Below are 23663 nucleotides of genomic sequence, written 5' to 3' on the forward strand. Positions count from 1 at the left end.
GCGTTTAACAACGTGACAGTATTATTCGTTCATCACTTATCAGTAACTTGTACATACAATCGTATTTTTCTGCTCGTTTTGCAAAGTTGTTTACACACAACAACAGGTACATGGATGCCTAGGCCTTGTAGCCAAAGCGCGTTTGCTAACGAACGCCACTATGACTGTGGCACTAAAACGGTGCTAGAAAGCGCGTTTCGCTGTCGTAGCGCGTCATAGCAGTCTTGGTTAGGATATTATTGAACAGCTCCATATTTAGAACGAAGAACTTTGGTCTTTACGATTACTAGTACTTTAGTAACGGTTATTAAACATTGAATGCTGGTGGAACGCATGTAACAGGGGGGGATACAGGTGTCGCTTGAATTCAAACTCGGGTAAATCCATTCTGCTATAAGGTTGATTATCTTTCAGATAATTACGTTTTTTTTATATATAATGAACCTTAAAGCAGAATGGATTTACCCAGGTTTGAAGTTAAGCGATACATAGCGTCGACGGCTAAAAAAGACAAAATACTGCATACCTAACTACCTAAGGTCAGGGCGGGCCAGACTTTATTTGAAATAAAGTTTCAAATAAAGTATGCCGCATGGTCCTATGGGCTAACAAATATTATATTTTACTAAGCTGTTAAAATATTTTAGTGAATTCAAGTAAACTTATGTGATAAAAATTACTTTTTTTATCGTTCGGCGGGTTGAACGTCACCCCGAGCTGAGTAAGGCAAGACCGTCTAGTGCTCGTTGTCGCCTAATTTCATATGGGAATAAGTATCAAAATCATGATCATTGTTATATTCTGTAATAACAGTGAATAATGTGATAGATATTAAAACAAATAACGTTGAAATTTTAAACATATCAGCATTTTTCTATTTATAAGGCAAGACAGGCTATGTCCCGTAAATGAGGTTCATAACCTTCTTTTTTCAGGTCCATACAAAAGCAAAGCCGGTACTTACAGTTAAAATTACCTACCACACCTGTTTACAGTCGACTTATTTTCCAAAAAGCTTAAAAAAGGTGCCTTACTCTTATATTATGCCGCACTTTCCGACTAGACACTATTTTAAAGTCACATATTTCAGAGCATAAAACAATCAATTGAACGCGTTTTAAGAGCATTAATAGTACTACTAAATGGTAGGACGATTATTAAATTACTACGTTACATACATAATGCACAAATATTCCGACTGCTTCCATTTTAATTTTTTGCGTAATCATGTTGACCTCGATGTTCGAGTTCGAAACACGAATCAAGTGTATCGTCAAGTAGTGATCGTCCTAGGGATATATATTGAAGACCAATGGATTAAGGATGAAAAACTGGTATACCTTCGGGGGTGTAAGAAGCGGTAGATATATAAATACAAAAATTACATTCAGTAAGTAGATGGTCTTTCCGGGTAGACGGTTTTCCCGACACTGACCTTAGTATAGTTTTTGTTCAGGAAATCATCATTTTACAGGGATGAATACAGGGTAAGTATATTTTAGTATGGAAGAAAACAGTTTCCGTAACACGCTTTTTTTATACGTCGTTTTCGCCAAACTCGCCTTTGTACCTAAACTGAAACGATAATTAGGACGTCGCCGTGAATTTCACGACAGTATTGAACATTTATACTAACTATTCGCCACATTTATACAAAAGTGTCGGTTCATTAGTTCGTAACAACTCAGATCCACGCCACGACAGGATTTCACTGAGTAGGTGTGTATACTGTATAGTATAGGGCGTATGTGTATAGGGCGCAGGAAGCCGGTCGGTCGCCTAGCAACGCGACCGTCGGTTTAGAATTCAGGATATTAATTTAGATGCAAGCTACATTGATATTGTTTTGCGTTATTCTACATTCTAGGATTTCAATAGATTACACGTTTAGATATCAGAACGCTTGCACAGGAAGCCGGTCGGTCGCCTAGCGACGCAACCACAGATTTCGGGAGATAGGTCATGCCGGGCGATTTGTATAGAATACGCCTGTCGCAAGGTCTGCGCAACCCACACAAAGCACCAGTAATTGTAAAGATAATGCACGCACACACCTAATCCACACACACTTGTAGCTGGACGCTCCTATTCCGCAATACACGCGCATCATTTCAATGTATGTGTACACGCGAACGATGTGTAGCCGCAATGTATAATGAACGTTTTAAAGCACAAGCAAACGTAAGGTTACATGGCAACGGAGTATTACGTTGTCGGTTTGAGATATTAGTTTAGATGCAGGCGACATTGATATTGTTCTGTATTGTTCAAGATTCTAGAATAATGCTCTTCGGCTCACTTGCACCAAACACTTAACTCAGGATTAGTGGGCTGTCATCTGTGAAATTCCATATAAAATCGTGGGTTAACCCTCGGGTTAACTCTTTTTTTTCGTTGGCGCAAGTGGCCCTTAGAATGTTATTAATTTAGACGACACTCGTCTAGATCTCGACCCTCGTTTAGAAAAAAAAAGTGCCGTAAAAATGTAAGCTTTAGCTATACATTAAATATAGGTGGGGCTCGGTTCAGTTGCGTTGTGAAGAAAAGGACTTAGGGAAAAAATCCCATGAACGGAAATATACTCTAGTGAGTAAAAATGCGACTGGAAATAATAAAATTCTAAATGGAATTTAAATTATATCGTTTGGGTAACTGATCTAGCACCTCTACGAAATTATTTATTATTTATGCCCGCTGCGCTGTGACAAGTTTTGCTGTTATTCCTGTAGTTTCCTTAGCTTGTAACGAAGGGTTTCCTGGACTTAACTAGCTGTGTAATAAGTTAATAACACTAATAATGAGGAAAACGTTTCCGAGAAAGTTGGAGAAAAGTTTGTAGTTAGTTAACCCCAATCAACATGTATGTTACAAATGTTTTAAAAATCAGATTTACATACGCAATAGGAACTATCGATACTCCGACTATTTTACGTCGTTTGACCTCTTTATAATAAAGATAACTCAATATTTTACAGACAGCAAGGTGAACGTTTTATTGCAACGCGTTTTGGGGAAAAAAACAGCGTTCGTCGGTAGGTCTGTCATGGTGGCGACTTATTACAGACCAAAATAGGAAACCTGTAGTTGAATAAGTGTAAAGCCAGATTGCACGCTCATATTGGCATGTCAAACAATGGAAGCTCATGCAAGTGTCCTGAGCCGTCGCTACATAGGCTGGACGCATCACGCTCGGGAGAGGCGCTCCGGAGTAAAAACAAAATGTCACTTACATTTCTAGTCTGAATGATGAACTCAACATCGTCGCCCAGCGCGAGCTCCTCTTTGGTCTTAGTCTCCGAGTAGTGGAAGAAGATCTCCTTGACCACGTCGGCGCGCTCGATGAAGCCGAAGTTGTCCTTCATGGAGCACACCACGCCATGGTACTTCACCGGGTGCACGGGGTTCTCGAAACGCACGTGGCACGCGCCTAGGGTGCCCCTGTACAATTAATGTAAGTTCAGAACTCTGCTACAAACTCAAGTTTACCGTCAAAGAAATAAGGTGTAAATGTTTCTTAGTCCGTCTTTCACGGCAAAATGGAGCGACGAATTATCGTGGTTTTTCAACTGGAGATAGTTGAAGGGATAGAGAGTGACATAGGCAATTCTTGTCTCTTTCTAACCCCCCACATCCCTAAAATGGGGGAGGGGGGGCGAAGCCGCGGGCAAAAGCTAGTTAGTAAGTAAATAAGAGCAAGTGAAGATAATTTTCGCACGTCACCCGCATTTAGTTGCAAGTTTTGCATGCACCGAGTGCCATAACTGCTACGACGTAGCCCGTAGAACTGCGTGTTTAAGATAATAATAGTCATCGATGAAGTTACTAGTGAAAACTCTAAATTTTGTTTATAAATTTATTTTTGTCAACCACGTAGTGTTTTAAAAATGAGCTGCGATTTTTAACCCCCGACGCAAAAACGAAGGGGTGTTATAAATTTGACGTGTCTGTCCGTCTGTCTGTATGTCTGTCTGTCTGTTTGTCTGTCTGTCTGTCTGTGTGTGTGTCTGTCTGTGGCATCGTAGCTCCCGAACGGATGAACCGATTTTGATTTAGTTTTTTTGTCTGAAAGCTGAGTTAGTCGGGAGTGTTCTTAGCCATGTTTCATGAAAATCGGTCCAGTATGTCGCGGTCGGGGGTTTTTTCAAAATTTTAATTTTGTGGTTAGGTTATTCAAAACCTGCTGAACCTTTTTGCGATTTCAGATGAATATTTTTACGCCCGTATACGGTCATTTCTGTCTTGCTGTTGTTTACCTTTGTGTTGTTACTTTCCTTTGTATTTTATTGAGGTGTGCAATAAAGAGTATTTGTATTGTTGTGTTGTATTGTATTGTATCATTTTCACTCAACGCGAGAATTGCTTGCTTTCCAAGTAAACTTGCAGTGTTCGAACTAAATAGTGAAATATCAAACACACAAGGTAAGCTACGGGAAATCCAGCTTTATAAAGCGTTCACCACAAGTGCCGAGTAAGTTTATCATTCGATATTCTACAAACGACGAAGCCTTGTGGGAGCTGCATGAAACCCGATTCTAGCATGAAACGATGTTTTGTGGGGACTGGATTTAAAATAGTAACTTTTGTATTTTTATTTAGTGCAAATACTGCACTACATTTACTGCAAAGGCAAAGGGGTCGAAGAAATAATATATTTGTGGCATTTAGTATCAAAAATGAATATATTCACTACCTCGAGCGTTGGCGTCGCACTATGGGGCGTAACGAAGAAAAAGCGGACATTCGTACTTTTTTGCGAAAAGCGAATTCAAAAAAATACTATTCGATAAGAAATAATATGGCGAACAATAAATGTGCTATAACATTCAAAATAACGCATATGTAATGCAAAAATAAATAAAATGTGTTTTTCTTGTATGGGACCCAAATTTAGGTGCCCTGTTTCAGGGAAACTATTAGTTACCTAGACTAACGACCTTCAGAATATTATTTCCCTACTTTTCTAGAGTACGAAATGATAAACAGCCATGTTTAGTAGGCGCCCCTTTATCTGCTTAGTCCAGTCAAAAAGTCATCAAATATCGACAACTTTTTTGTAAACTTATGACGTTTTTTTGATACTTTTATGCTAAAACTACAACAATGAATTAAGAATTTGACAATTTATTGGCTTTTTTACTAAAATTGTAGATTGTTATCTAACGACTTTGAGTCCCAGATTAAGTATTGGGTTTGTGGTGCAACATTTCGGTAAGCAATCTATAGAAAAATTATCGGAAGAAGCATCAGAAGCAAGAAATAAGGATTTACGCAATGTAAAAGAACATCATGCTAGAAAATGTAGCAGAATAAACACATGAAGATATCTTCCGATCCTCAGATATCATTTCTGAGGCCAAGATTGACTAAACAACTAAGCCGCTGCCTCCAGAAGCGTTGGAATTATTAGTTATTGAAAATAATATGGACGAGGAAGATGAACCAAGTCATCTTTTTGAAATGCCATTATAAGATAATGAATAATTGTTTTTATTCTATTTTTTAATTTTATTATTTAATATTTTTTTACTACACGATCCAATAAATTGTCAAATTCTTATTTCATTGTTTTAGTTTTAGCATAAAAGATCAAAAAACGTCAATTGTTTACGAAAAAGGTATTAAGTGAAATGTCGATATTTGATGACTTTGGACTAAGCAGACAAAGTGGCGCCTACTAAACTTAGCTGTTTATCATTTCGTAGTCTAGAAAAGTAGAGAAATAACATTCTGAAGGTTGTTAGTCTAGGTAACTCATAGTTTCCCTGAAACAGGGTACCTAAATTTGGGTGCCATACAAGAAAAACACACTTTATTTATTTTTGCCTTAAATATGCGTTATTTTGAAAAATGTTATAGCACATCAACGAAGTAAGATAAACATGGAAGCCGCTTTTAAGAACATTACCGTTCAAATTCTCGGCACCGTTTAGCACATATACACAATTACGCCTACATTTACACAAGACAATACGTTTACAGGCCCTGTAATCAAAACTGATCAAAACAATAGTCATCTCTTTTATACTAATGCACACAGATAAGTGTAGCTGAAATGCATATAATGTCACTAACTACCAATCAGCGATTTTATTCGGCTAATAACCTTTTTGGTGTACGTACTGGCAGCTAAGAATTCGCGGTTCATATTTGACTAAACTTTGACACGAAAAGGGATGGGTTTAAGCTAGGAACATACTACGCGGACGTCCGTCGTAAATCGACCGCGGACGGGAATCTGGACAATGAAATTACACATAACCGTGCAAACTATCGGTCGACGGACGCGGACGTGGCCTTGAGCGCACGGACGTCCGATCGAAATCTGGCTCTCTGGATGTTTTATTCCGTGCACACTGATAGGTCGCGGTCGCGGTCGTTTTACGACGGACGTCCGCGTAGTATGTTCCTAGCTTTATGATCATATGAACCAAGCAGAAATAATTTTAATTTTATGCATATTAAAAAATAACTACATAATTAATTCGTTGTTATGAAGTAACAACCTGCATATGAAAATAATAATTATGTCGTACACGTATGCCGCTATAATAAGTATTTTTATTGCTAGATAAATTCAATTTATATCTGTATATCAATGTACAGTCACGTTCAGGTTGTTGTCAGTTGCCATCTATTGTTAACAGGTGTAAAACGTAGGCTTTCATTTTATAAATTTTACCCTTTCAGGGCTGGTCAGGTTTTTCAAACGCCAGATAAATAATATCTGTCAGATAAATGTCAGCTGTCACTGTAATTTATACGTGTGATGAAAAGGATAGTGATAACTTTATCTGGTAGATATATTTATCTGGCGACTAAAAAACCGGCCCTTAAATATGTAATTACTTAGATGTCGCCACCGAAATGCCAGCCGAAAAGTGGTTCCAAGATCATAATACGCCGTACTGACACCGGACGTAACGTCTATTTCTATTCTACAACTTTCTAAATTAACACGTTTAGGGACGCTACGCTCTGTCTTGCGTGAGCGACGGGCGACGCGACGCGATGCGACGCGATGCGACGGCGATGGCTCAAGGTCATCGCGTATCCATCGCGCGAAACTTCGGCACTAGCATTTGGTGATTAGAATCACAAGATTCGCCGTCTTTCACAATGTGCAAATGGTCTAGCTGGTTTGACTTCTAGGTGGAATCGTTTGCGCCATGAGTGTCGTGAGTTCGAATCTCGGCTCACGCATTCTTTTTGCATTTTTATTTACTTTTTTTCTTTCATGTTCTACTAGCTTTTGCCCGCGGCTTCTCTTGAAAGACGGACAAACAAACAGACACACACACACACTTTCCAGTTTAATCAGTATGGATTATTTGATTTTGTTTACCTGCCTATTTCTTTCTCTAAGATTCTACTTTCTTATTTTTTTTAAGAACTCCGGGTTTTATACTAACAAGGAAAGTTTTAAGTAGCACACAATAATACTGCATTTTGTTTTTATTAACTTAATGTTCATTTTAATCCATTACAAGGAGAAAGCCCCCGCTCCGAGTCGTTCCTGGTGCAAAAGCTGTCCATTGTAATTCAACGCGGAAACGTTGCGAGCGTCATGGGCACTTTTGCACCGGGAACGACAGGGAATAGTTTATTTTGATAGTTCTAAGTTTTTATTGTTATTGGTGTTTAGTTATCTGTTTATTTTGAGTGGATTAAATTACTTATTTGCATATTAATATTATAAACGGGAAAGTGTGTGTGTGTCTTATTTATTTGTCCGTCCTTCACGGCAAAATTGAGCGACGAATTAACGTATACTATTTACTTATAACGAATACTATTTACTTAATGTTGAAATGAAAAAATGTCATACAGTGTAACCCAGTGTTTTTAAATGCTGCTATAACGCTAGCGTCGACTGGCATAACCACTACACTAAGAGCCCTTATTCCTTAGAGCGTTCATCAATTTCGTGAAATAGCCATTGATAGATGGCGTTGGCGCTCGGTACGCGAGCCACCGGTAACGCAACACACAGGCAAGAATGATCTTGATAGTTTTGAATTTAATTGCTAGTAACAATTCTTTTGGTTTCATGTGTTAACTTTTTTGTAAAGTTTATGAATATATTATTATTATATGGTACCTACTAATTGTAAGTAACTTAAAATAAACAGTTTCAAAGAGCTGAGCTGTGTGCAAAAAATTACATGTGTTATTGGCCCGGCTAATGAGATCAAACATGGTCGAGTTATGATAAGTAGAATAGCAGTTCTGTTATTCATTTCCTGACTCGATCATGTGACCTTGGACATCATCAAGATCGACGCTGCTCATCAGCCCAAATGTAATAAGCCCAAACATCGTGGAGTTATTATGAGTAAAATAGCAGTTTTGTTGACCATATCCCGACTCCACCATGAAAACCAGAACCTCATCCTGGGGGCCGGTTTTTGAATCTCACATATGGGATTTGTCACTAAAATACCGGTTGAAAACAGTGAATTGCTTAGTATTTTCAGTGACAATTTTCTGAATTCGAACGCGTGAGACTCAAAAATCGGTCCCCTGGTCCCGAAATATAATAATAATTCATACTCTCATCAGATTTCAAGTAAAATTTCTTGGATAAAATTGCATGTGTAAAAATCAGGCGGACCGTATGCCTGTTTGCCACCAACAGGATCAAGATTTGTTTAGTCGCAGTACCTATACAGCACTTCTCAGAACTATCTAGCTGCTTACGCTTACGAGAGCACGGTGCGCCGGACTATCGAACGTAGGTCCACTGTCTATGAGCGCTGGGCGCAGACTGAACTGAGCAGTGAGCGGGCCCGTGTCAGCAGTGTATTTTATTCGAATTTTATGTGCTTTAAAATAGTACATTACGATACAAGTGCGTAAAAAAGGAAGTTCGAAACGAGTGGCGATAAATTAAAACACGACCGAAGGGAGTGTTTTAAATCGACACGAGTTACGAATTTCCTTTTCGCACGTGTATCGTACGACGTTTTTCAGTACAGATGAGCCTCCGAAGTTTCGACCTGGCATATAATGAACCACTTCTCGCACTAGTGCGTAAAAAAAACACCATCTGTACTGAAAAATATCTATCGACACAAAGGTACCTATGTCTTATATGTATGTTTTTTTTTATATGGCAACAAGAAGTTCTGGTTTAGGATAATATTATTATTTAAGTTACAATAAAAGCAGGAATCGCAGGAATTACAATGAACGCCCCTTAAAGAGTAGTCTCATTATCAGGGACCGGACAACCCCTTCCGCGCTACAAGCCTTTCATTGGGAATCCCTAACGTAAGGACGACCCAATCGAGAGACTCTCCCTTTCGAACTGCAAGCCCATTCATTTGACTAGCCCTTACAAAAAACTAAGCAAAACAATAAAGCTAGTCCTGTGCATTGGCTTAGCGCTATCCGATACGGCTTGCAAGCCTTTAATAAGGGTTACCCTTATTTTAAGCGCTATTTATAAGGCTTTCCCTTTTGTTAAAGCGTAGTCGAGCCTTGCGTAAAAGAGACAGGATTATGAATCTAAGCTATTGTAAGAACAGGAAGGAAAATGCGCTGTTGCCACTCCGCACTATGCGCCCCATTTTTAATTTTGCAACGAAACATGTTTTCGTTGGATAAAAGTAGAACACGGCTAGAAATTATTTTTAATGAACTGGGAGACAAGGAAGTGTTGGATCGCCTGATGGTAAATGATCATCGTCGCCCATAGATCAGTATGTACGTTCGTACGTATGAATGTATGTAGGTATGTATGAATGTATGTAGGTATGTATGTATGAATATAATTATGTAAATATGTATGTATGCATGTAAATATACAGTGTTGGGCGAAAATCAATACAATTAACCATTAACATTACACATTGAAAACGTTAATTGCCAACATAAAAACAAGCCGTTTTCGTCATCCAACTCGCCTTGATGAGTTAATTGGGTGAGCAGTTCCTAAGATAGAGCTGATGCTGAACCCTGGCTTTTCCCAGGGGAACGCGGGTTTGGTTTAACATAGGCAAGCGCTGTTTTCGTCATCGGACTTGTTTTGATGAGTACTTGAGTGAGCAGACCAAGGTAGAGCTGATGCTGAACCCTGGCTATTCCTAGGGGAACGCGGGTTTGGAGTAACATAGGCAAGCGCTGTTTTCGTCATCGGACTTGTCTTGATGAGTACTTGTGTGAGCAGTAACCAAGGTAGAGCTGATGCTGAACCCTGGCTACTCCTAAGGGAACTTGGGTTTCGTGCAACATAGGCAAACGCTGTTTTCTTCATCGGACTTGTATTGATGAGTACTTGAGTGAGCAGTAACCAAGGTAGAGCTGATGCTGAACCCTGGCTTTTCCCAGGGGAACGCGGGTTTGGAGTAACATAGGCAAGCGCTGTTTTCTTCACCGGACTTGTCTTGGTGAGTACTTGAGTGAGCAGTAACCAAGGTAGAGCTGATGCTGAACCCTGGCTTTTCCTAGGGGAACGCGGGTTTGGAGTAACATAGGCAAGCGCTGTTTTCTTCACTGGACTTGTCTTGGTGAGTACTTGTGTGAGCAGTAACCAAGGTAGAGCTGATGCTGAACCCTGGCTATTCCTAGGGGAACGCGGGTTTGGAGTAACATAGGCAAGCGCTGTTTTCGTCATCGAACTTGTCTTGATGAGTACTTGAGTGAGCAGTAACCAAGGTAGAGCTGATGCTGAACCCTGGCTATTCCTAAGGGAACTCGGGTTTCGTGCAACATAGGCAAACGCTGTTTTCGTCATCGGACTGGTCTTGATGAGTACTTGAGTGAGCAGTAACCAAGGTAGAGCTGATGCTGAACCCTGGCTTTTCCCAGGGGAACGCGGGTTTGGTGTAACATAGGCAAGCGCTGTTTTCGTCATCGGACTTGTTTTGATGAGTACTTGTGTGAGCAGTAACCAAGGTAGAGCTGATGCTGAACCCTGGCTACTCCTAAGGGAACTCGGGTTTCGTGCAACATAGGCAAACGCTGTTTTCTTCATCGGACTTGTATTGATGAGTACTTGAGTGAGCAGTAACCAAGGTAGAGCTGATGCTGAACCCTGGCTTTTCCCAGGGGAACGCGGGTTTGGAGTAACATAGGCAAGCGCTGTTTTCTTCACCGGACTTGTCTTGGTGAGTACTTGAGTGAGCAGTAACCAAGGTAGAGCTGATGCTGAACCCTGGTTTTTCCCAGGGGAACGCGGGTTTGGAGTAACATAGGCAAGCGCTGTTTTCTTCACCGGACTTGTCTTGGTGAGTACTTGTGTGAGCAGTAACCAAGGTAGAGCTGATGCTGAACCCTGGCTATTCCTAGGGGAACGCGGGTTTGGAGTAACATAGGCAAGCGCTGTTTTCGTCATCGAACTTGTCTTGATGAGTACTTGAGTGAGCAGTAACCAAGGTAGAGCTGATGCTGAACCCTGGCTATTCCTAAGGGAACTCGGGTTTCGTGCAACATAGGCAAACGCTGTTTTCGTCATCGGACTGGTCTTGATGAGTACTTGAGTGAGCAGTAACCAAGGTAGAGCTGATGCTGAACCCTGGCTTTTCCCAGGGGAACGCGGGTTTGGTGTAACATAGGCAAGCGCTGTTTTCGTCATCGGACTTGTTTTGATGAGTACTTGAGTGAGCAGTAACCAGGGTAGAGCTGATGCTGAACCCTGGCTATTCCTAGGGGAACTCGGGTTTCGTGCAACATAGGCAAACGCTGTTTTCGTCATCGGATTTGTCTTGATGAGTACTTGAGTCAGCAGTAACCAAGGTAGAGCTGATGCTGAACCCTGGCTATTCCTAGGGGAACTCGGGTTTCGTGCAACATAGGTAAACGCTGTTTTTGTCAGCGGACTTGTCTTGATGAGTACTGGTAAAGCTGATATTGAACTCTGGCTGTACCTAGGGGAACTTAGGTTTGGTGCAACATAGACAAACCCGGTTTCCGTTATAGGCCCTGCCTTTATGAGGACTTGGGTGCGCAGTACCCAAGCCAGTGCTGTAGCTGAGACCTGGTGGTACCGGTGCAATATAAATAAACGCTGTTTTCTGTTCATAGTATGTTTCGTGTGAAATATCTTAGACTCGTCTTTATGACTGGTACTTGGTTGAGTTGAGTAGTACCATAGAATCTGTCAAACTATTTCTGTTGATTGTTGTGAATTCTATGAAGATCGTTTGAAACAGAAATACTTTTCTGGTGGCAATCAAGCATACAGCCCGTCTGATAGTAAATAGTTACCGCAGTCTATGGACGCTTGGAACTCCAGTATTCTCTTTATTCCCTGTGTTACTATTAGTGAAATCGATTGTACTTAATGTTGATATTCAAATGGATATACATACGTATTTTTTTAGACATAAATAAAGTGTTTTATGTATGGCAAATTAATAAATTTGTTCTAACTACTTGATGTTAATATTCACTTCTGGTAGGATTTTTGTTCAGTTAATATTATGTTTTATGCCTAACTTGACATTGCATGAAATATTTCTATATTATAATGCACCGAAACCAGAGTTGCCCTAGATACCGCCAGGGCTCAGCTACAACGCTGTCTTGGCTATTGCGCACCCAAGTCCTCGTCAAGACAAGTCCGATGACGCAAACAGAGTTTGCCTATGTTACACCAAACCCGAGTTCCCCTAGGTACAGCCAGGTTTCAGCATCAGCTCTATCTCGGGTACAGCTCACCCAAATACTCATTAAGACAAGTCCAATGACGAAAACAGCGTTTGCCTGTGTTACACTAAACCAGAGTTCCCCTAGGTGCAAACAGAGTTCAGCATCAGCTACACTTCGGGTACTGCTCACTCAAGTACTCATCAAGACAAGTCCGATGACGAAAACAGCGTTTGCCTGTGTTACACTAAACCCGAGTTCCCCTAGGTGCAGCCAGGGTTCAGCATCAGCTGGACTTTGGGTATTGCTCACTTGAGTAGTCATCAAGACAAGTCCGATGATGAAAACAGCGTTTGCCTGTGTTACACTAAACCCGAGTTCCCCTAGATGCAGCCAGGGTTCAGCATCAGCTGGACTTCGGGTACTGCTCACTCGAGTACTCATCAAGACAAGTCCGATGACGAAAACAGCGTTTGCCTGTGTTACACTAAACCCGAGTTCCCCTAGATGCAGCCAGGGTTCAGCATCAGCTGGACTTCGGGTACTGCTCACTCGAGTACTCATCAAGACAAGTCCGATGACGAAAACAGCGTTTGCCTGTGTTACACTAAACCCGAGTTCCCCTAGGTGCAGCCAGGGTTCAGCATCAGCTGGACTTCGGGTACTGCTCACTCGAGTACTCATCAAGACAAGTCCGATGACGAAATCAGCGTTTGCCTGTATTACACTAAACCCGAGTTCCCCTAGGTGCAGCCAGGGTTCAGCATCAGCTAGACATCGGGTACTCATCAAGACAAGTCCGATAAAAAAAACCGGCCAAGAGCGTGTCGGGCCACGCTCAGTGTAGGGTTCCGAAGTTTTCCATATGTTTCTCAAAAACTACTGAACCTATCAAGTTCAAAACAATTTTCCTAGAAAGTCTTTACAAAGTTCTACTTTTGTGATTTTGTTCATATTTTTTAAGCTTGTGGTTCAAAAGTTAGAGGGGGGGGAGGACGCACTTTTTTTCCTTTAGGAGCGATTATATCCGAAAATATTAATATTATCAAAAAGCAATCTTAGTAAACCCTTTATTTATTCTTAAATACCTATCCAACAATATATCACACGTTGGGGTTGGAATGAAAAATATTATCAGCCCCCACTTTACATGTAGGGGGGGGTACCCAAATTTTTTTTTTCCATTTTTTATTTTGGCACTCTGTTGGCGTGATTGATATACATATTGGGACCAAATTTCAGCTTTCTAGTTCTAACGGTTACTGAGATTATCCGCGGACGGACGGACGGACGGACAGACAGACATGGCGAAACTATAAGGGTTCCTAGTTGACTACGGAACCCTAAAAAGCAGCGTTTGCCTATGTTACACCTGAGCAAAGAAGGAGACTATCATAACTATAAGTATTTGGTATTGAAAATTGAACCTTATTTTATCTACAGCCGTTTCCATCAAACAGAAACGCGCAAATATCACACACAGTGCCACCGTAGGTAACGATCGTATGTTATTTCGTTCGGAGTAATGTGTGCTTTATGAGCGAGGTACAGGATTTAAACTCGCACGATATGCTATAAGGGAAAGCAAATAAAACCCAGTATAAGGCTTACCCTTATGGCGTTAGGCTGAGCCGATGATAAGGGTTTTGAAAGGGTATTGGGCTATTTTAGGTAAGCGCTTTCGTTAGGGCTTTAAAAGCAAAATAAAAGGGTATCGCGTCAAAAGGGTAGGGTAAGTTAAGCCTAACGAAATACCCATACAAAACCCCGTATAAGGGATAGCGGGCCGGTCCCTGCTCATTATATTTTTTTTGCATGGGTACCTTTCCTTTTTAGTATAAAAGCCGGAGTTATTAAAAATAAAATAAAAATAAGAATGTAGATTCTTACAGAAAGAAAAAAGTAAACAATCAAATAATAGAAAATGAAAGAAACAAAAATAAAACTGCAAAAGCACGCCTCAGCCGAGGTTCGAACTCACACCGCTGGGGCGGCGTCCAGACGTCGAAACCGCTAGGCTACGAGCCCGTTGTAATAACTAGTTAATTTTGTGATCCTATTCACCAAAGTCAAGTGCTAGTACATATATCGTAAGGTCATCGCACTAGTGTTTCATATTTTTAGTTCACACTTAAATTTTAATATTTTACGCAGACAATCTCGTATCACCGTGCACATAATCAAAGGCTGTCAATACAAGTTACAAAAGTTGTAATTTCCTTACTTTTTAGGCACATTACTCCTTTGGTCAACTTATGTTAATTTGAATATTTTGAATTTTTATTATAAGAAAATATAAAGAATGAAATGTGAGACTAGTAATCAATCGTTATTTCTCTAGTCCGACCTCTCTACGTATTGTATTTGCTTCTAAAAATCAAATAGCTTGATCGCGCGCCCATCGCCATCGCATCGCGTCGCATCGCCGTCGCGGGCCGTCGCTTACGCAAGACACTCCCATATGAACACAGCGGTTTGATCGCATCGCGTCGCATCGCGTCGCTTAACATTCGCATGTTCATCGCTAGTTCGTCGCGTCGCATCGCCGTCGCGTTCCGTCGCCCACCTAAGACAAGTCCATAGAGATAGAAGGTTTGATTTCGTCGCATCGCATCGCATCGCGTCGCCGTCGCGGGTTCGTCGCTCACGCAAGACGCGGCGTTAGTGACGTCATCTGTCATAGACCAAAGGAAACAAATGACTACGCGTATGCTATACCATACGTGTCCACGAATGTGTTCAGATTGGCCATTTAAACCACTATGCCGGTGACACAAGGTCTGTGATCAAAATAATCGAACTCCTATGCCACTGGCACGTACATGTGTTTAAACATGTTTACTGGCCTATGTTATGTCGGCCGCACAGCAGGCAGGCAAACATGGTCGCGCGATATTAATAAAATTATACAAAAATGAAAGTTTTTAAATATCAATGGATATTAAAAATATTGCATAACATCATCCCCATACAAAAGTAGCTCGTACAAAATAAATCGAAATAATTATGATCCTCGCCAAATTACACATGAAACTTAATCCCATATTTTTCTCCGTATTTGTTGGAACGACTAGCACATGATATTACAAAACAGTACGGCATATTCTTTTTGTAAACATATATTCTAAATATGCCGTACTACGACTGTTCCGACTGGCCGTCATTAGCGCACTGACAAGCTCCGTGGCACAATTTTTAGGCCCCGCCTACCGTGGCACAATATTCGTGGGGTCATTTTTGAGAGCTCTTTAGACATCTAGGTATATTAACAATCGCTGTAGCACATGTATTGTTCGCCATATTATTTCATATCGAATAGTATTTTTTTAAATTCGTTTTTCGGAAAAAAGTACGAATGTCCGCATTTTCTTCGTTTCGCCCCATAGTGCGTCGCTTGTAGTGCCTATTTACTCCACCGCCAAATTTACACATTATAACGGACAAGAAATAGATAAGTATTAAATAAGTCATTACATCTATTTTTTGGGATGACAACCCGAAAATAGGGGCGCATTTTCAATTGTAAACCCTGTTAGATAAAATTAACTACTTAATAACCTAGAAACCGCATGAATACTTTATTTCACCCCTTACAAATGAACCTTTTCGACGCCAACGTAAGATACGAATCGCAATCTAAAGCTATGAACGACGACGGATCATAGAATCACATTGACATTTCGGCAACGTGGAGGCGAAGTAACAGTGTTTCTGTCAAACACGGCCAAATCTGGTGATTGACTATACCATTTATCCTTAGATAAGTTCTGACACTTTCAAAAATTCTGAATTAATATTATTGAAAAATAATTTATACTTTTTTGAATATATTGCAATATCAGTGGAGAAAACGAGGGGAGGCCTTTGCCCAGCAGTGGGACACAAAAGAGGTTAATTAAAAAAAAACAGTGCTCATTAAATAGATTCCATCAAATACGAGACAAAAAATATTTCTTAAAAATTATAATTCTTACTTATAAATAATGTATGAAACGGAACATCCGCCCCCTAGTAAGTTCTGTTTTATCAATTGTGTTATTTAAAAATAATATTATTTTTCTCTCATATTTTTGATGAAATTTAATTAACAAACCTTGATAATGCAATATTATATGCTATAGTTTTTATACATTTCTCTTTATTTTACACAAAAATATAATTTAGTTCGCAAGAATATTTAGCAAACATAGTATGCGTAAATCAGAATTTTAGGAAGTGTCACCGAACTCATCTAAGGTGAAAAATAACATAAAGCATCTATTATTCACGTCACAGCAAACCCCCTCCCGTCACGCTTTCATATAGACATACCTGTCGTGAACCTGTTGCTCTGGTGTAATCCGTGTAATAAATGGATGACCGACATCGTAGTAAACGGACATGGTGTCATTGTCAACAACTGTGAAATGTGTAAGGATGTGTTCCTCACCTCTGATTGGTAGCGATCTGAAAACTGACAGCGTCGCCTGTGTGCAGAGTGACGTTGCCCTCGACGTCGTCCTTCGTGTAAGGCAAGAAGAAGCACTCGCCGCGGTTCTCGTACGATATCCTGCCCGTGTTGTCGCCGGAGCCCTCGCCCTTCACTTCGGTGGTCACGGTGCCCGTTACTCGCGCCTCGCTCAATACCTAAACAAATATAACGGTATTCGCTTCGCTGTTTTTCACTTTTTTAACATTTATGCAAACAACGGCAAAATATGCGTCGAGTTTTCATGTTTTACCTTTATCCGCATTGGGAATATACCGAAAAAGCATGCCGTAAGAGACGTTCCTAAAATCTGAATAGAGCCTATAACAAACTACAAGAAATCGTTCGTTTAACTTTGTTTACTGCTGGCTGTACTGTAATCTGTGTCAAAATAATTGAATATCCATTTCAGGGATAAAGTTGGTTTTGTGTTTTTTTTTTATTTTTTGCACTTTGTGCTACTTTTTAACTAAGACATAGACAGGTATTTCTGAAGCACAGAATTGAATCGTAAGTCTACAGTTACACTATGAATCAGCAATGTTAATCACAATACTCAAATACCTAAGAAATATTATGGGATACATCTGTTTGGTCCAAAATGAAAGTGATAACTAGATGAGTTTTGAGGTTTTTATCTTTATTAACTATGGTATTGTACAGTAAACAATTCATAACTATTCAGTATAACTTCAGTGCCTGAAAACACTAGGAATCTTATACTATTAAACGAGCAATTCTTGTATATTTATTTATTTATTTATTTATTTATTTATATATTTATTTATATATACCGACGATCTCGGAAACCGCTCTAACGATTTCGCTGAAATTTGTTTTGTGGGGGTTTTCGGGGTGAAAATCGATCTAGCGTAGCCTTAGATCCCGGAAAACGCGAATTTTCGAGTTTTCATGAGTTTTTCTTTCGCATTTGTAAACGTAAAATATGGTCCTTAATTTCGCCGCGCGCGCATCGATTCCGCTTAGCTCAGTCGCACGAGGTCGGTCTAATGTACGCAGATAGATCGTAGGTGTCAGGGTTTTAAGAGTTTTTTTTTATCTAAAGCGTGATATATTAAAATAGAACCGAGCGAAGCTCGGTCGCCCAGATATTGTTAATAAAAACGAGAACAAAATTAAATTAAATATAAAATGACATTTTTATGTACCTACAATATCAGAAAATCAGTCATAGGAAATGAACCCCTTGGACGCCTAGAAAACCTAAAGTCCAGGGGTCTTGCTGTTTGAGTGATGTGTATTTCTATAACATAAAGCTTTCAAAAGGTTAAACAAAACCTGTACTCACCACTTCAGGTGCTATTTTGGTGACTGTAGAGGCAATAGGCTTGCCCGTGCGGCGATCGTAAGTCATCTCAAACTCCACGGGATCCCCGATCTTGAGATGCTCAATGTTTCCACTAAACTGGCTAAAATGAAAGAACAGACGCGCCTGCCTCTCACAACACTGTATGAATCCGTAGGAATGCTAAAACAGGAAAATAAGAATCAATCAATATGAATTCACTTCGACACAAACTCATGTTGTGTAATTCAAAAAGTGTTTAACGTGTCCTTAATAGAAAGCGATAACAATCTACTATATGCTTTTGCATATCAAAGTAAAAAAGAAGATTTACTCGCATGTACACGGTGTTATTTTTTAATTCCGTAACTTTACGGCTAAGTAAATTTAGAGAAACTAAATAGTATAGGTAAGTTTTTTTTCTATATTTTTAAATTAAAGGAAAAATGGAAAAATTCACACCTCCGCTCCGGCAGGACTCGAACCTGCGACCTCTGGCCTTGCCGGGGCCATAAGGCCAGAGGTCGCTGGTTCGAGTCCTGCCGGAGGTGTGAATTTTTAAATTTTTCCTTTAATTTAAAAATATATAATATCGCTCGCAGACGTTTCTACATGATAAAAAACATTTTTTTTTCTATTTTATATTAAAAGTCATTTATAGGGGTCTTGTAGTAAAGCTCATTATATTTATAGCTACCAGACACTAACTATCAGCAGCGGCTGGTCCATACAAGCTGATTCCCACCGGCTTGCCTAAAATTGATTACGAATAAAGTACCTAACGTTAAGTTTCTTTTTGCTTTGGTGTTGTCTAGCCGAAATTTTCACCAGCCGCCACTGCTAACTATGGCACGTCAACGTCATCGATCGTCCAAGACGGACCTACAGTTGCAAATGTAGGTATAAATTCATACAGTCTAAATACCAATCAATATGGAACTATGATTAAACGGCCGACGTAGGTATGGTAAGTTCGTACGTTTGCATACTGCCTTTTGACGCCCGAGCGAAAGGTCTTATAATCTATGCATTCTACACTCGGAGGAAAAATAAACCGGAGGCGCCTTCATGTTGCATTTGTTTACAAAAAAGTCTGCCGAATTTCGCGGGGGGTGAGGAAATAACACATGCCAAAAATACGTGTCAGTACACACGCACATTTTGACAAAAAGACAACACATGCTCAATAGGATGCATTCAAACGTATGGCATATCATCCTCGTCAATAATTATAATTACAATTAAGTTGATTCTTACATAATCTTAAAATCAAGCCTCGTAAATAAAAACTATCGTACGTCCCGTTAGAAAAAGTATTTATTATCTGCAAACGAGTTATAACTCGATTCTACGTGATTGGATAAATGGCATTAATCTGACATATGACAAAAATATTTTTATCTAAAATATATAAGAACAACAAAAAATGACTAAAATTGCGTACATATGGAACTTTATACTTTATTTTTATAAGCTTGAGGTGGCTGAGTGTTTAAGGACTGTATCGTTAATTATAGGGACACAACAAACCTCGTCTAAATGTTGACATGTGCATAATTTTGTATTATTATGGTCCGAGAGTATGATCTGAAGGTATTGGTAAGTACTATTTGATATAAGAAGGTCTGATATTTTTTTTATTTTAGGGACTTTATGGTACTTTCATTAAGGTCTAGCAAATACACTTCGGACAACCCCTAATCTGGCTTAATTTGAGAATATCTCAAAGACTTTTTGTACGATTTCGACAAACAAAGGTTAATATGCTGCCAAAATATATTTTTTAAGAGTCCTCTTCATGGTTGTTCAATTGGGTACTTGCAGAATAAATGCGGTGAATTTATATAATTTAAAAAAACGCATTTTTGAGCAACGTTCCGGTTTGCCGTAAATATTTGATACAAGCAGGATGAGAGAAATAGATAAAAAAAATTAGGCATAGGCCAATGTCTAATAGACATTCATGGTGTTTGAACAGTGCCTAAACCAGATCGATATAAAGTCGGAGTTAGCGTAAGCACCATGCCACATTCTCTAAATGGCCGCCATACACAGATCATGAACTTTATTTTTTTTAAATAACAGTGGCTAGACTATGTCTAGATATTCTGCTTTGTGGATCATGTGTCGTTGAGGTTCGCACTGTACAATTTTTTTTCGCAATTGTGTCGTCTTGTACGCACTTTGTGAATTTTCTAGTAGCATTTGTCCGAAATCGTAATTGGTACTCGGGAGGATTTAGTCAATGCTGTCTAAACCACATGCTTTACGTCGAGTTTCTAGGACAAAATGCGTACCTTATTATGTGCCTTATTAAGCCCATGTCTTGTTATAAGAAAAAAATATAATAGCAAATAAATACGGCTACTCAAAGTTGTCCCCATATTTAACGATACAGTCTTTATTACATGTGCTCATGGCATATTCGGGCATATTTAATTACCAGTGATCCGTGGGGAAGCGATTTTGTGAATGACCATAAATCGATTATGAAATTGTATTTAATTTACGTGACTTTTGAACATTTGTTCAAGTTTTTGGGCAGAGGGGTAAGTAACTGAAAGGCTACTACAGTTCTATTTCCTCCGAGATTCTACAGGACCTAGTCGCTTGAGTGTTTTTATTTAACCTATGAAGTTTTTTTGTACAATTAATCTTTAAATTTACGTTTAAAAAAATAGAAGATAACAGTTCCGTAAACTTTACATCGTGTGCAAGTGCTCGCCCGCTATCTTAAATTTCTGTGAAACCTATAATGGTTCGATTTAGGCGATTTTGAAATGGTCTAAGTATATAGTTTTAAAAACTAATATGTTTCTGAAGTCACATTGTTTGTAAGCAAATAGCTTAATGTGCGGTGATAAGTGAGGTCATGATGTTGCTACGATAAGAGATACCGCGTTTAGTAGGAACCCCAGGCGCAAACTAAATATAAGTATACATGATTACCAGTGATCGGTTTTTTGGATTCACCCTCGCGGGATATCAAGTAGAAAAGTTAATATTGATACGACGAAATTATCTCTACGGAACTTTTTACTCTTACATGGCAACCAGTTGAGACAAAAACTTATATTCTTTTCCTAATCTCTACACTCTATTAAGCAAAATATATTAGAACCTCCACAAAGTATTACCTAACATCTATCATGATATTTATACAAACCGAACATTAAATTTAAATTGTGTTTCTAAATTTTATTGTAAGAATATCAAATCATAAATCATAAATCATAAATCATATTTTATTTGTAAACATAGGTACATATAGATCTTACATGGAGTTGTGTCAGTGTCGCTATGCTTTGCCTGTAGGCATACAAATATTTTTTGTGGCGATTGAGCATGCAGCAAATATTAAACAAATAAGACCTGAGACTAAACCTAATCTTAATGATATTCTACAATTCAGAATCGGAGAGAAATTCTTTAATAGAATAGTAGGCTTTCCTTGCCAAAAATTTAAATAGACTTTTTTTAAAATCTACCATGTCACCTAATTCTAGTATGTTGTTTGGTAATTTATTGTAAATCTTAGGTGCCATACCGAAAATACTTTTCGCAAGAAGAGCCGTTTTTATTGAACGTGTGTAAACTTGATTACATCGCCGAGCGCTATTGGAAACAGAGAATTGGCTAATATTATTTTTGACATAGACGGCTGATTCAAAGATATACAGACAAGGCAATGTTAGAATATTATATTTAATGAAATGTGGTTTGCATGTATCATCTATTTGTAAATTACACATCGAACGTAAACATTTTTTCTGGGCTTTAAAAGCTCTTAGTCGATCTGTAGAGTTACCCCAAAATATGACGCCATATCTCAAAGCTGAGGTAACATAAGCTTGATAAGCTGTTAATACTGCCGATTCATTTACTTTTTTACTTAGATTATATAAAGCATAAGAATGTGAATTAAGTTTTTTACATACAATGTCAATCTGATCTTTCCATGTCAACTTATTATCTAAACTTAATCCTAAGAATTTTGTCAAATCTGTCTCGTCTATAAGGTGGTCTTTATATGAAACAGTGAGGTTCGGTATTTTGTCAATTCTTTGCTTAAATTTCATGTAATTAGTTTTAGTTAAGTTAATTCGTAAATTATTCATATTAAGCCAATCAATTACCGTCTCCAGGGCTTTGTTTATAGTTGCTTCTAGTGATTGTGGGTCATTTCCGGTAAATATAATAGTGCTGTCATCGGCAAAAAGAATCATGGGATGATCTATACATTGCGGCAAGTCGTTTATATAAATAAGAAAAAGCAATGGACCTAGCACACTGCCTTGAGGTACTCCATATTTAATATCTTTATAGTCTGATGACACGTACATTTCAGTCCTTGATTTGAAGCATAATTTGCTGATTTTAACTAGTTGCTTTCGACCAATTAGATAAGATTTTATGAGATTGTGAACATTACCGCGGATGCCATAGTTAAATAATTTTTCTAGCAAAATATTATGATCAACAAAGTCGAAGGCTTTGGACATGTCCATATACAAAGCAACAACAGGTCTCTTTTCATCAATTTCTTTCATTATTTTTTGCAAAAGCTCAAAAATGGCCATATTGATACATTTGTTTTTTCTGAAACCTTTCTGTTCGTTTGCAAATAAATTACGAGACTCGAAATATTGATACAATCGATTGTAAATAACCTTCTCAAATATTTTTGAAAATATTGAAAGAAGTGCTATCAAATCTATCAAAGCTAAGGAGTTCACATTTTTAAATTGTTGGAGAGATTTATAGTGGTTATGAAATCGCATGTTAGTAAGGCCTATTACGTTATGTACTATTTTTAGTTTAAGTTTATAATGTTAATGTTGTTGCTTTATATTTTTGGTTGAGCAATAAAACCATTTGGCATTGGGGACATTGTACATATTTTTTTGCCTTTTCTAACAACATTAAGCCCGGATTCCCGGGGCATATCCATACTAACATAATGATTGAGGTCGTTCACCCCATGTCGAATCCAAAAAACCGATCACTGATGATTACACGACGCACATGAAGAAGTAAAATACTTAACTCCATCACACTCGAAAAAATCATATTTCTTGAAAGTGTGGATAGATGGGCGATGGCATGATGGGATGGTGGGGATTATTAACCTCTAAAGTCTACAGGCCATTTTTCCGATTTTGAATTGGGGTCTTCTATAAGAGTTTAAAACTCGAATTTAATTTGGATCTGATTATTTGCAAAATGTATTATGCACTAATTATAGTAGCGCCTAGTTAGCCGTAGCTTAACTGATCGCAGGCATTGTTTCAGCTTGCACAG

At 38.8% G+C, this 23663-nt stretch overlaps 1 protein-coding gene across 1 annotated transcript in view; it reads right to left on the reverse strand.

Annotated features, from left to right (window-relative positions):
* Positions 1 to 23663, reverse strand: part of LOC125240743 (cold shock domain-containing protein E1) — a 76509-nt gene that overhangs the window by 39685 nt on the left and 13161 nt on the right. The window contains exons 4-6 of the mRNA XM_048148791.1: positions 18366 to 18545; positions 17018 to 17214; positions 3231 to 3438 (exon numbers count right to left, since the gene is read on the reverse strand). Of these exons, the coding sequence (XP_048004748.1) occupies positions 3231 to 3438; positions 17018 to 17214; positions 18366 to 18545 (585 nt within the window). The remainder of the gene's footprint in view (positions 1 to 3230; positions 3439 to 17017; positions 17215 to 18365; positions 18546 to 23663) is intronic.

The sequence above is a fragment of the Leguminivora glycinivorella genome, chromosome Z (genome assembly GCF_023078275.1).
Source record: "Leguminivora glycinivorella isolate SPB_JAAS2020 chromosome Z, LegGlyc_1.1, whole genome shotgun sequence".
NCBI classification, from domain to species: Eukaryota; Metazoa; Arthropoda; class Insecta; order Lepidoptera; family Tortricidae; genus Leguminivora; species Leguminivora glycinivorella.